Source organism: Phyllobates terribilis, unplaced genomic scaffold (genome assembly GCF_046119375.1).
Source record: "Phyllobates terribilis strain yellow unplaced genomic scaffold, ASM4611937v1 Scaffold_2__4_contigs__length_985480577, whole genome shotgun sequence".
Lineage (NCBI taxonomy): Eukaryota > Metazoa > Chordata > Amphibia > Anura > Dendrobatidae > Phyllobates > Phyllobates terribilis.
This window is the reverse complement of record NW_027362762.1, coordinates 63,226,219-63,238,295: the sequence shown is the minus strand read 5'-3', so window position 1 is coordinate 63,238,295 and position 12,077 is coordinate 63,226,219. Positions and strand designations below refer to the sequence as shown.

The 12,077-nt window shown below is 42.3% G+C and overlaps 1 protein-coding gene across 3 annotated transcripts in view; it reads left to right on the top strand.

Moving 5' to 3' along the window:
• The window catches only part of NOX4 (NADPH oxidase 4), a 310,955-nt gene that overhangs the window by 54,784 nt on the left and 244,094 nt on the right, over nucleotides 1-12,077 (top strand). For all 3 annotated transcript variants that reach the window (XM_073662050.1, XM_073662052.1, XM_073662051.1), the window contains exon 6: nucleotides 1,664-1,691. In XM_073662050.1, the coding sequence (XP_073518151.1) occupies nucleotides 1,664-1,691 (28 nt within the window). The remainder of the gene's footprint in view (nucleotides 1-1,663; nucleotides 1,692-12,077) is intronic.

The window sequence follows — 12,077 nt, the reverse complement described above, 5'->3', positions numbered from 1 at the left end:
GTTATTAAGAAAACCTTCTGGGTAGAGTTGTTTTGTTTGGGGTTTTTGGAGGCTTTTATGGCCCTCAAGAGATTTACTTTCTTTCACCTGGAAGTCCAGGAGATTTCCCCTTTTTCATCCGGGAAGAGTAAAAGGGAACCGGTCAAATGAAAAATGCTATTAACCTGCAGATCTGTGCGGCCGCTGGACTGAAAGCTTGGCTACTGGGAAAGAAATTAATTTTATTCCTCCCAGCAGTCAACTGCTTTCAGTCACAGAGGTGCGTTCGGCTCGGTTTCAGTTACTGAATAGTGAGCGGCGGCTGCAAGAATACCCCATTTTCAGCACTGATGTACTGTACAGCTAGCTGTCAGTCAGTGCCGTGCGGTGGTTACAGCCCCCGCTCACTGTATATTGATCGGTGACTGAAGCCTTGCCGGCTGCGCCTCCATGACTGAAAGCTGGAGGCTGCCGGGAGAAATAAAGTTAATTTCCTCCCAGTAGCCTGGCTTTCAATGTGGCGGCAGCACAGCATCAGAAGGATATTAACCGCATATCCGCAGGTTAATAGTTTTTTCACATGACAGATTCCCTTTAATTATGCCAACCAGTCACTATGTGTGCTCTAGGAGCTCTTGTTTATGGCTCAACACAACCCAATTCCACGGAGAGATGCCAACATGTCAAACTCGCATACTACGGTTATCTTCTTACATTGATGAGTGAGTCAGAACCAAAAAAGGTCGGGATAAGGTTGGATAGGCAGCTAGCCAGAGCAGTTTTAAGAAAGTGGAATTAAAGGGGTTGTCCACTTCTTGGAGAAGCCTTCTGAATCCTTATGTTTCTCTCGCAATAAATAATACTTATACTCACCTCCGGTGCAAACGGTGTCAGCACTGGCTCTCCCAGGGATTGTGTGACATTGGCTGCAGGGATAGCATGGCATAACAATCAGCTGACACTTCACTCTCCCCACCTTCGGACAAATGCCATACATTTGGTGGAAGTGAAATAACATCTGTAGGTGAGTATGGGTGTTATTATTTTACTGGGTCGAAACATAGGGATTCATAGTTGGTAGTTTAAATCCAGGGCAATAAGGAGAACGGGCCAAATGAATGTATCACTTTTAAACTTGATTGAAGAAAGATTTTGGGCACTTTTACCACCATTGCCTTGGGCACAAAGAGAGTTGTAATCGGCACTAGTAATCTGATCTCTCAGTGCTTTATATTTTCTCGTTCTGTAATTTGCATTGATTTACTTTATTGACTATATTGATAAACTATAGTGAAAAATTGCTAGATTACTATAGTATTAATTCCACGCCCAGCACTGGAAAATAGCTTTATACAGACATTACAGTCTAATGCAAGCAAAACAAGGGAATGTCCATTTATTTCACCAAGCTCATTTATCAAGTGAAATGACTGAGCAATATTCGTCACATATTAATTTTTTTTATTCCTGGAGATGACAGGAGATGGAGGACCCTGGAGCTGCAGAAATGAAGATTCATGGAGGATAATATGTCATTTGTCACTATTTTGCTTGTCAGTGTTTTGTGTCTTAATAATTAAAGTTAAGCAGTTTATGGAGTTTCGAATGTGATTCCTAATACAAAGCAATTTCAGGCAGGTGCTACTATTTTATCTTACCTTTTTTTTTTTTTTTTCCATTTCAGGATTCGAGGAAAATTATCTTCACTTCGGGTGAGCGTCACTAATTTAAATGGGAAATGACATGTTGTCTATGGAGGAATAGACTGTTGTAGTTTGTTTTGCGCAGGGCTGGGATGTAATAGGGGCCATAGGGCTACATGGGGAAATGTGAAATTTGACCCGTGTCATTTTGTCTTGCCGGCTGCTGGCAGCGAATTACACTGCAATCATTCAGCTACCTATCTGGATCAATTGAAAGTGATATACTGCAATTTTGTTCAACAGACGTAGCCGAGCTGAATTTGCCAATTTTTTTTTTTTTTGAACAGCTTTGAAAAAAAACAAACAAGATTTCATGATACTCTGTCAGGAGTTGTGTATGCTATAGGTGTATTTATGTGGCCACCTAGTGCTTGTGGTATGAACTGCAGCCTGTTGATTCTTTTGCATGTCGGAATAATGTATTGTTATCGTGAGAAACTGGAGCCCTAATCCCCTTACCAATATCCGCCGTCCGTGTACGGCGCAAGTTGTAAGAGGGTATATGTAGCGGGCAGATAATGGCCAGGAACTGCCGCTATCAAACGCGGTTGGTGGTACGAAATATGTGATACGATTTGAATACTTCCGGTCATATTCCAACTAGACCTGTCCAGCCTCGCTCAATTCACTTGTATTGAGTAAGGCCACACACGTCTAGTCAGCATGTGACCACATATATGCAAATTGCATACTTGCGGTCACCCGTTCGCCTGCTCCCAGCAACGGCAACGGAGAATCCAGACAGAACTAACACTGAGAGCTATGAGGACTCACACGTCGGCAGACACATAGTGACTGCGTACTTAATCCACAAGACTGGGCAACCCCTTTAAGCCCCGATACCATGCAGATCTACCCTCAAAATGTATAAAAACTCAACTTTTTATATAAATTTAAGATTTATGCCCCTCATTCTTCTGTGGGGCGGTCAAGTTCATTGAATGTGATGTGTGTCTGGTGTGTGTTTAATTAGACTAAGATTAATTAGACTAATAGGGCACAAGTGGTACGTTATAATTATCATTTAAAGGGAACCTGTCATGTAAAAAATAATGCTATTAACCTGCAGCTATAGGTAATCTGCGGGTTAATAGCTTTGTGACATTATAGGAGGAAATTAACTTTATTCCCCTCGGCAGGCTCTGTCTTTCAGTCACCGCTCTGTGCATAGAGAGCAGCGGCGCACCCTGGCACTGACTGACAGCCGGCTCATCATTAGGGCCGGCTATCAGTCAGTGACAGGGGTGGGGGGTTACAGCCGCCACTCACTATACACAGAGCGATGGCTGAAGCCATGCCGGCACCACCGCTGCGACTAAAAGACAGAGCCTGCCGGGTGGCATAAAGTTAATTTCCTCCGGGTACTCTCAGTGCCGCAGCCACATGATGTCAGGGCACTAATAGTTAAGAGTTATTACACATGACACCTGCCCTTTAAATTCCACTTTCTGCTAATGATTGAGGTGGCTCTGTTAACCCTGTCCCAGTCTATACAGCAAAGCTTAAAACAGGAAATGGAAATAAACCTTCTGAAAGTACAGCAGGGTGAATATGTTCTATGGAAATGGCAATGTATGGGTGTTAATTGACTGATAAATGTCAGAGTATTACAGTCTCCGTGAAGAGACGGAGTACAGCCCCCTTCCCCCACAGACCAGGGTGTGAGAGGGGAGCTGCATACAGAGACTTATCTGTGTGTATAGTGTATTGCATTACTATACTGCTTCCTGCAGAACATTACAGCTGTCATTAACTCATCTGCCCTTTAATGATAAGGAGATAACTCGTCCTGCCTCAGTCTACACAGCAAAGCTAAAAAAAAAACTCCTCTGTAAGAAAAGAGCAGGGGATGTCTGCCTATTGTGCCTGCTACATTTCTCAGAATTAGAATGTTCAGCGATTGGAGCTAGATTTGATTCCAAATATTTAACCACTAAAATGCCACAGTCAATCTTCATTTTAGAGTTGCCGAAACGGTCCTTCCCCACTCCCCATTTGCATCAACGACAGACCCCCAATCCTCGCAACAGGTTCACGAGTCCCAATGGATTGCCATGGTAGCTGGGGACCTACTGAAGACCCCTATTGCTGCCATCTGGCTGCTCCTGTGAATCCCAACCTTCAGTTAGTTTTTATAGGAGAGTATTATTTTCACTATATAATACAATACTGACTATAACCGGTTCAAGTCCCCCAGAAGTACAATTAAAAGAGCAAAAAATGATTTAAAAGGTTGGAAAAAAAGTTTGAGAAAAAAATTAAATAAAGCTAAGATTTCAAATCACCACTTCTCCCAAAACCAATATAAAGAAATAAAAAAGACCATTATATTTGGTATTGCCGCATTAATTTAAGTCCCAAAGTCCCTTGTATCCCAGTACAGATTGTTCATTATTATGCTGAAATTTAGTTTGGTAGCAGACAAAGATGCCAGCAGTTATTAATACTGTTTTGACCTTTCTGAGAATTGACTTAATTTCCTACGTTGGCTATGTAGGAGGTATTTCTATAAATTAGGGTATATTGCATTACTTTCATACATGGAATGATTACTGTATAGATACCAAAAATAATCCTCACCAACATCCTCTAGATGAGAGCAATGTTCTCCAACCTTGAGGATATCCGAACATGGCAGGATTTCAAAGTTTGCAACATCAAGTGAGCCAAAGATAGTCAGTCTCTGGATATGACCTTTTTCCTTTGCTCATTGAGGAAGCAAAGTGACAACCTCTCTGCAGCAAACAGATTGTTCTTGGTTGTAAACTACTATAATACTGCCCCTATGTACAAGAATATAATTACTATAATACTGCCCCCTATGTGCAAGAATATAATTACTATAATACTGCTCCTATGTACAAGAATATAACTACTATAATACTGCCCCCTATGTACAAGAATATAACTACTATAATACTGTCCCCTATGTACAAGAATATATCTACTATAATACTGCTCCCTATGTACAAGAATATAACTACTATAATACTGCTCCTATGTACAAGAATATAACTACTATAATACTGCCCCCTATGTACAAGAATATAACTACTATAATACTGCCCCCTATGTACAAGAATATAACTACTATAATACTGCCCCCTATGTACAAGAATATAACTACTATAATACTGCCCCCTATGTACAAGAATATAACTACTATAATACTGCCCCCTATGTACAAGAATATAACTACTATAATACTGCCCCCTATGTACAAGAATATAACTACTATAATACTGCCCCCTATGTACAAGAATATAACTACTATAATACTGCCCCCTATGTATAATACTGTAAATACTATAATACTGCCCCCTATGTATAATACTGTAAATACTATAATACGGCCCCCTATTGACAGTACTAGAAGTGTGTACATGAAGTTTAGCTTCTAGCTGCTGGGAATTCCCTGACATTACGCTGACCCCCATGTGTAATGAGTGTCTCTACACTCGCTGTTCACACTACATCCGCTGCACTTGCTCCATCTGTTGTGCTGGTCTCTGCCATTATTGAGTTTTCACATTCCGGCACCTGATCTCAATTGTTCACCCACTAGAATTGGTGGAAATGAGATGTTTGTGAGTAATTTTGTCAGATTTGTTAGATGCTTCTGTGCAAAATAGAGAATTATAGGCAAAATGAGATCAAGCTGCGCATGATGTCAGCGGCTGCTGCAGGGGATGTGTCAGACGGCTTCTTATTAACTGCTTATTAGTGGTTTATTTGACCCTTGGATCCTATTCATACACCGCGAGAAGATTAGAGTCCAGCCATCTGATGACTCAGGGAAGACCTGCCCTAGTGCGGCGCCCGAGCACCAGTCTAGTATTATATAGTCCTAGTTGATCTGTGATTGTATTTACAGTAATTACGGATGTAGCAGAGCTGAATGTGTCATACATCACATCCCTTGGTGATACCATACTGCATTATTTATGGTTTTACATAGGGTCTTCAGATTAATTTTTAACATAGAGCTACCACCATGTTAAAATGAAGCCCCATGCAAGGATGTGCATAAGATATGACAGCGAATGTTTTGTTGAACTTTGATGAAACAAAATATAAGAGATTCCAACAGCGGACATGCTCTGATAGGGGGAAAAAGTTATTTCTATAGGGAGATTGGGATAAGCAGCTGACAGACACTTCCGATACCGCTGCTCCTGTAAGGAGATGGATATGCTGCCCACGTTCCCCCTTGAAGAAACAAGTTATATTGTTGTAATGTGAACTGTGATGTATAATGTGAATTGCGATGGGTGTTAAATATGTTAATAATGTTGATGGTGTGTGTAGACTGATAATAAGGATAGCGAGAGTTAATGTTTGGGACTAGCCCAGAGTGGGAGTGGATAAGTTGAAGGGAAAGTATCAATTTCCTGTTAGAATGTCAGATAGGGCCTGGAGTGCATAGAGAAAGGACCTAAGATCCAATGCGAGCAATGCCACATTCTGGGGTGTCTCCTAAAGTGAGAGGAGACCGAAGGAAAGAGATGGCGAGATCTGGAGCAGAAGTGGCTAAGAGACAGAATGATCTACCGAAGATGGGTCCTGGGAGAGGACACCTAGTAGAAAGGACAAGAGTTTAGAACTCTTGAAGATAACGGGCCTAGACAGGACTAGATACATGAGGCAAATAGATGGTCCCGGTAGGAGTTCCAGAGCGCCAGCGCTAGAGACAATAAGGATCGGCCATACTGGCACCCTGAGGGGAAGGAAGACGCAGAACCGCGTGTCAAGCAAAGGACTCTTGCTAAACAGGACTGTAGTACTGAGCTGGATTGTGGTGAAGTAGTGAGAAACAGTGGATACAGAGGACAAGTGGAGAGAATAAAGAAGAAAGGTGAAGACAGAAAAGAAGGAATGAAACTGTGGAAAATGCTCTGAGTTGTAAAAGAAACATTCAGAAAATTGTACCCGCTATCTCTTGTATATATTCCCTATCAAGTTCCCATTAAGTAAAGTTTATTTTTCAGTGGTGGTCTCCCTCATTTAACTGTAAAACACTTGGTCCTGGCAAACCAGCAACATCAGTTACATGCGGCCAGCACGGGCATAATGCCCTCACAGCACAAGTCCACACACCCAGCCAGGACCCGCACCTTCATGTAACGTGCCCTTGGCTTCCGCCCTGCGCCACATTACACTCCACGCATGGCTTTCCATATACCTAATGCTTATAAAGAGAGAAAGAAAGAGAACGAGATTAAAAAAAAAAGAGGAGGAAAGGTTGAAAGAGACAAATAGAGAGAAAGAAGGAAGGAACTACATTAGAGATATAACCTAGTAACATAGTTTTTAAGCTTGAAGGAAGACTAAGTCCATCTAGTTCAACCCATAGCCTAACATGTTGATCCAGAGGAAGGCAAAAAACCCCATGTGGCAAACACTAAGCTCCACATTGGGGAAAAAAATTCCTTCCCGACTCCATACGACAATCAGACTAGTTCCCTGGATCAACGCCCTATCAAGGAATCTAGTAAATATAACCTGTAATATTATACTTTTCAAGAAAGGCATCCATGACCTTCTTAAATTTTAATAGTGAATCACTCATTACAACATCATGCGGCAGAGAGCTCCATAGTCTCACTGCTCTTACAGTAAAGAATCCCCGTCTGTGATTATGATTAAACCTTCTTTCCTCCAGACGTAGAAGATGCCCCCTTGTCCCCGTCTCTGGCCTCAGAGTAAAAAGATCAGTAGAAAGGTCTTTGTACTGTCCCCTCATATACTTGTACATAGTAATAAGATCACCCCTAAGCCTTCTTTTTTCCACAGTAAATAACCCCAAGTGTAATAACCTGTCTTGGTATTGCAGACCCCCCAGTCCTCTAATAACCTGTCTTGGTATTGCAGACCCCCCAGTCCTCTAATAACCTTGTTCGCTCTTCTCTGCACCCGCTCTAGTTCAGCTATGTCTTTCTTATACACCGGAGACCAGAACTGTACACAGTATTCTAAGTGTGGTCGCACTAATGACTTGTATAGAGGTAAAATTATGTTCTCCTCATGAGCATCTATGCCTCTTTTAATGCATCCCATTATTTTATTTGCCTTTGCAGCAGCTGCCTGACACTGGCCACTAAAAGTGAGCTTGTCGTCCACCAATACACCCAGGTCTTTTTCAGTGACAGTTTTGCCCAGTGTTTTACAATTAAGCATATAATTATACATTTTATTTCCTCTGCCCAAGTGCATTACCTTACATTTATCCCCATTAAAGCTCATTTGCCATTTATCAGCCCAAGCTTCTAGTTTACATAGATCCTCCTGTAATATAAAATTGTCCTCCTCTGTATTGATTACCCTGCAGAGTTTAGTGTCATCTGCAAATATTGAAATATTACTCTGTATGCCCCCTACAAGGTCATTAATAAATATGTTAAAAAGAAGAAAACAGATGAAAGACTGATATACAGTACATACTATATAAACAGTGCTACTAGGACGCATGTCTTAATCATTAAATTTCTGGTTCCTCCTTTAGTCCCATTGCCCCCAGTGTATAACATACGGCTCTATTGTCCCTTGTCAACTCAGCCATGAAGCGAAGACACCGTAATATTACAGAGCGGGGGGCCGAGTGCTGAGGAGCAGAGGGCAGAGAAGTCACCACCTTTCTGCTGACCCCATAACTGCAGAGTCCTGACCTCCTCTGGTATCAGCACAAACACTGCGCCCCCGCCGGGAAGTTCATGGCCGAGCAGCTGCATGCAGCCGTACATCACCAAGCACAATGCTGAGCGTCGGATGGAGTGGTGTAAAGTCACCACCACTGGACTCTGGAGGAGACGTGTCCTGTGCAGTGACGGATCGCACTTTTCTATCTGCGACTGATGGAGGAGTCTGGGTTTCGTGATTCCAGGAGGACGTTACCCCCTGGCTGCATTGTGCTGCTATACAGATGGTGGAGGAGGATAATGGTAGGGGCTGTTATCAGGCGGCGGCCTATTATTTCCATTAAAGGGATATGTTCAGCACAAGACATTGTGGACAATTGTAGCTTCAGCTTTGTGGGAGCAGTTTGGGGGAGACCTTTTTCTGTTCCCCATGACTGTGTCCAGTGCCATAAAGACATTGTTGGGTGTAGTTTGATGGAAGAACAACCACAGAACCTGGACACCTTTGTGATCCCGGCCTCTCCCCAAAATCAATGTCTGACCTGACAAATGCTCTTCTGGATGAAGGGATAAAAATGTTCTCAGATGCCTCCAAAATCTCCCTCCATTAAGAGCCGGAGCTGTTATATACGTAGCGAGGCCGCCTCCATATTAATGTCTGCGGATGTAAAACAGGAGGTCTAAAAAGCTCCTGGGGGTGAGTGTGGAGGGGGGGCACATACTTACATACTTCTCCATATAGGAGCATTTTTATCTAGCTTAATTTTGATAGAATTCTGGTGTAATTTTGTGCCAAAAAGTCTTTTCTGGCCATTTCTGGTACACTGTAAGCCAAAGACTAGGTGGTGTGAACTTATGAGCCGACTGTCCTAAAAATTCATTAGATAGATAGAATGATACATTGTATACGCTCTGGGTATATAGAGTGACTTCTAGTAATACATAGGATTCCTTATATCCTAGCAACAGCCTCGGCTTCCCCCGCAGAAGTCATTTAAATTCTGGAAATGTAAAGGTTTTGGTTTTTTATCAAGGTCAGCTTCATATCCGCACACTGCCGCGGAATATTCCCAGTCCTCATAATTAGAAAAGTCCTTGTCTGCCGGGTAATCGCTGAGGAGCACACGGCCCGTGTTCTCCCATTCTGGACATGCGGCTGGTGTCAGTGCTGCAGGGGCTGCCATCATTCATGCATCCTGTACAGCCTGTGGCTGCCGCGCTGCCTCCTATTATCACAGCATTACTTATTACTGGGCACAGATAACGCATCTCATTATATGGTTCCGGGAGCAAAAGGCTCAACCCGTCTCATCCGGAGACCCACGGTCACTGCTCTGGGGCATGAGGTCACCACGCTGTACATCCCATGATGAGAACTGGAAACACAGGGACGATGATGATGATGATGATGATGATGCATTTACTTTTAATTGTGGAAAATAAAAATTGGAATTTGGATAAATTCCATAAAATGCAGAATAAAAGAGTTTTAAAGGGATTTTCTCCAAAGTAAAAAAAAAAAATCCATAAGCCGGTATTTGCTTACTATCAGTGAAGGGAGACATTCCTGTTTACATCCAGAGACTGAACACTTGTACAAACCCAATACTTAACAAAGCTGAGAGTTTGTTACAGTTTATCCTAGTCTCAGGCTAAAATATTTAAAGGGCTTGTACTATAAAATCAATTGAAGACATAGGATGGGTAATAATCTGTTTTTCACTGATGGGATTCCCCCCGAATCCTAAGACCGGGCTGTGGGGTGATCTATAGATAAGTGAGTACACCTGTGCTATAAATGAATAGAATTTCAAGTGCAAGCAAGCTAGAACAATGGTTCCTGTTCTCAGGATCAGAAAATCTCCCCAAAAATGGACAAAATTGTTGGCACTTTTCTAAAACTATGGGTAAACAACTTTGTTTCAAGCTTGTGATGCTCGTTCACACTCACCTGTGGCAAGTACAGTGGTGGCCAAAGTATTGGCACCCCTGCAATTCTGTCAGATAATGCTCAGTTTCTTCCTGAAAATTATTGCAATCACAAATTCTTTGGTCTTATTATCTTCATTTAATTTGCTTGCAAGGAAAAAACACAAAAGAGAATGAAGCAAAAATCAAATCATTGATCATTTCACACAAAACTCCAAAAATGGGCCGGACAAAAGTATTGGCACCCTCAGCCTAATACTTGGTTGCACAACCTTTAGCCAAAATAACTGCGAACAACCGCTTCCGGTAACCATCAATGAGTTTCTTACAATGCTCTGCTGGAATTGTAGACCAATCTTCTTTGGCAAACTGCTCCAGGTCCCTGATATTTGAAGGGTGCCTTCTCCAAACTGCCATTTTGAGATCTCTCCACAGGTGTTCTATGGGATTCAGGTCTGGACTCATTGCTGGCCAACTTAGAAGTCTCCAGTGCTTTCTCTCAAACCATTTTATAGTGCTTTTGGAAGTGTGTTTTGGGTCATTGTCCTGCTGGAAGACCCATGACCTCTGAGGGAGACCCAGCTTTCTCACACTGGGCCCTACATTATGCTGCAAAATTGTTGGTAGTCTTCAGACTTCATAATGCCATGCACACGGTCAAGCAGTCCAGTGCCAGAGGCAGCAAAGCAACCCCAAAACATCAGGGAACCTCCGCCATGTTTGACTGTAGGGACCGTGTTCTTTTCTTTGAATTCCTCTTTTTTTTTTTCCTGTACACTCTATGTTGATGCTTTTTCCCAAAAAGCTCTACTTTTGTCTCATCTGACCACAGAGCATTCTTCCAAAACGTTTTAAGCTTTCTCAGGTAAGTTTTGGCAAACTCCAGCCTGGCTTTTTATGTCTCGGGGTAAGAAGTGGGGTCTTTCTGGGTATCCTACCATACAGTCCCTTTTCATTCAGACGCCGACGGATAGTACGGGTTGACACTGTTGTACCCTCGGACTGCAGGGCAGCTTGAACTTGTTTGGATGTTAGTCGAGGTTCTTTATCCACCATCCGCACAATCTTGCGTTGAAATCTCTCGTCAATTTTTCTTTTCCGTCCACATCTAGGGAGGTTAGCCACAGTGCCATGGGCTTTAAACTTCTTGATGACACTGCGCACGGAAGACACAGAAACATTCAGGTCTTTGGAGATGGACTTGTAGCCTTGAGATTGCTCATGCTTCCTCACAATTTGGTTTCTCAAGTCCTCAGACAGTTCTTTGGTCTTCTTTCTTTTCTCCATGCTCAATGTGGTACACACAAGGACACAGGACAGAGGTTGAGTCAACTTTAATCCATGTTAACTGGCTGCAAGTGTGATTTAGTTATTGCCAACACCTGTTAGGTGCCACATGTAAGTTACAGGTGCTGTTAATTACACGAATTAGAGAAGCATCACATGATTTCTCAAACCCTGCCAATACTTTTGTCCACCCCCTTTTTTAGGTTTGGTGTGGAATTGTATCAAATTTGGCTTTAGGACAATTCTTTGTGCTTTTTCATTGAAGACAAATTAAATGAAGATAATAATACCAAAGAATTTGTGATAATACTCAGTTTCTTCCTGAAAATGATTGCAATCTCACAGAGTTGCAGGGGTGCCAATACATTTGGCCACCACTGTAACAGGTGTGGGCAATATGAAAATCACACCTGAAACCAGATAAAAAGGGGAGAAGTTGACTCAACCTTTCCATTGTGTTTCTGTGTGTGCCACCCTAAGCATGGAGAACAGAAAGAGGAGAAGAGAACTGTCTGAAGACTTGAGAACCAAAATGTTTGAAAAA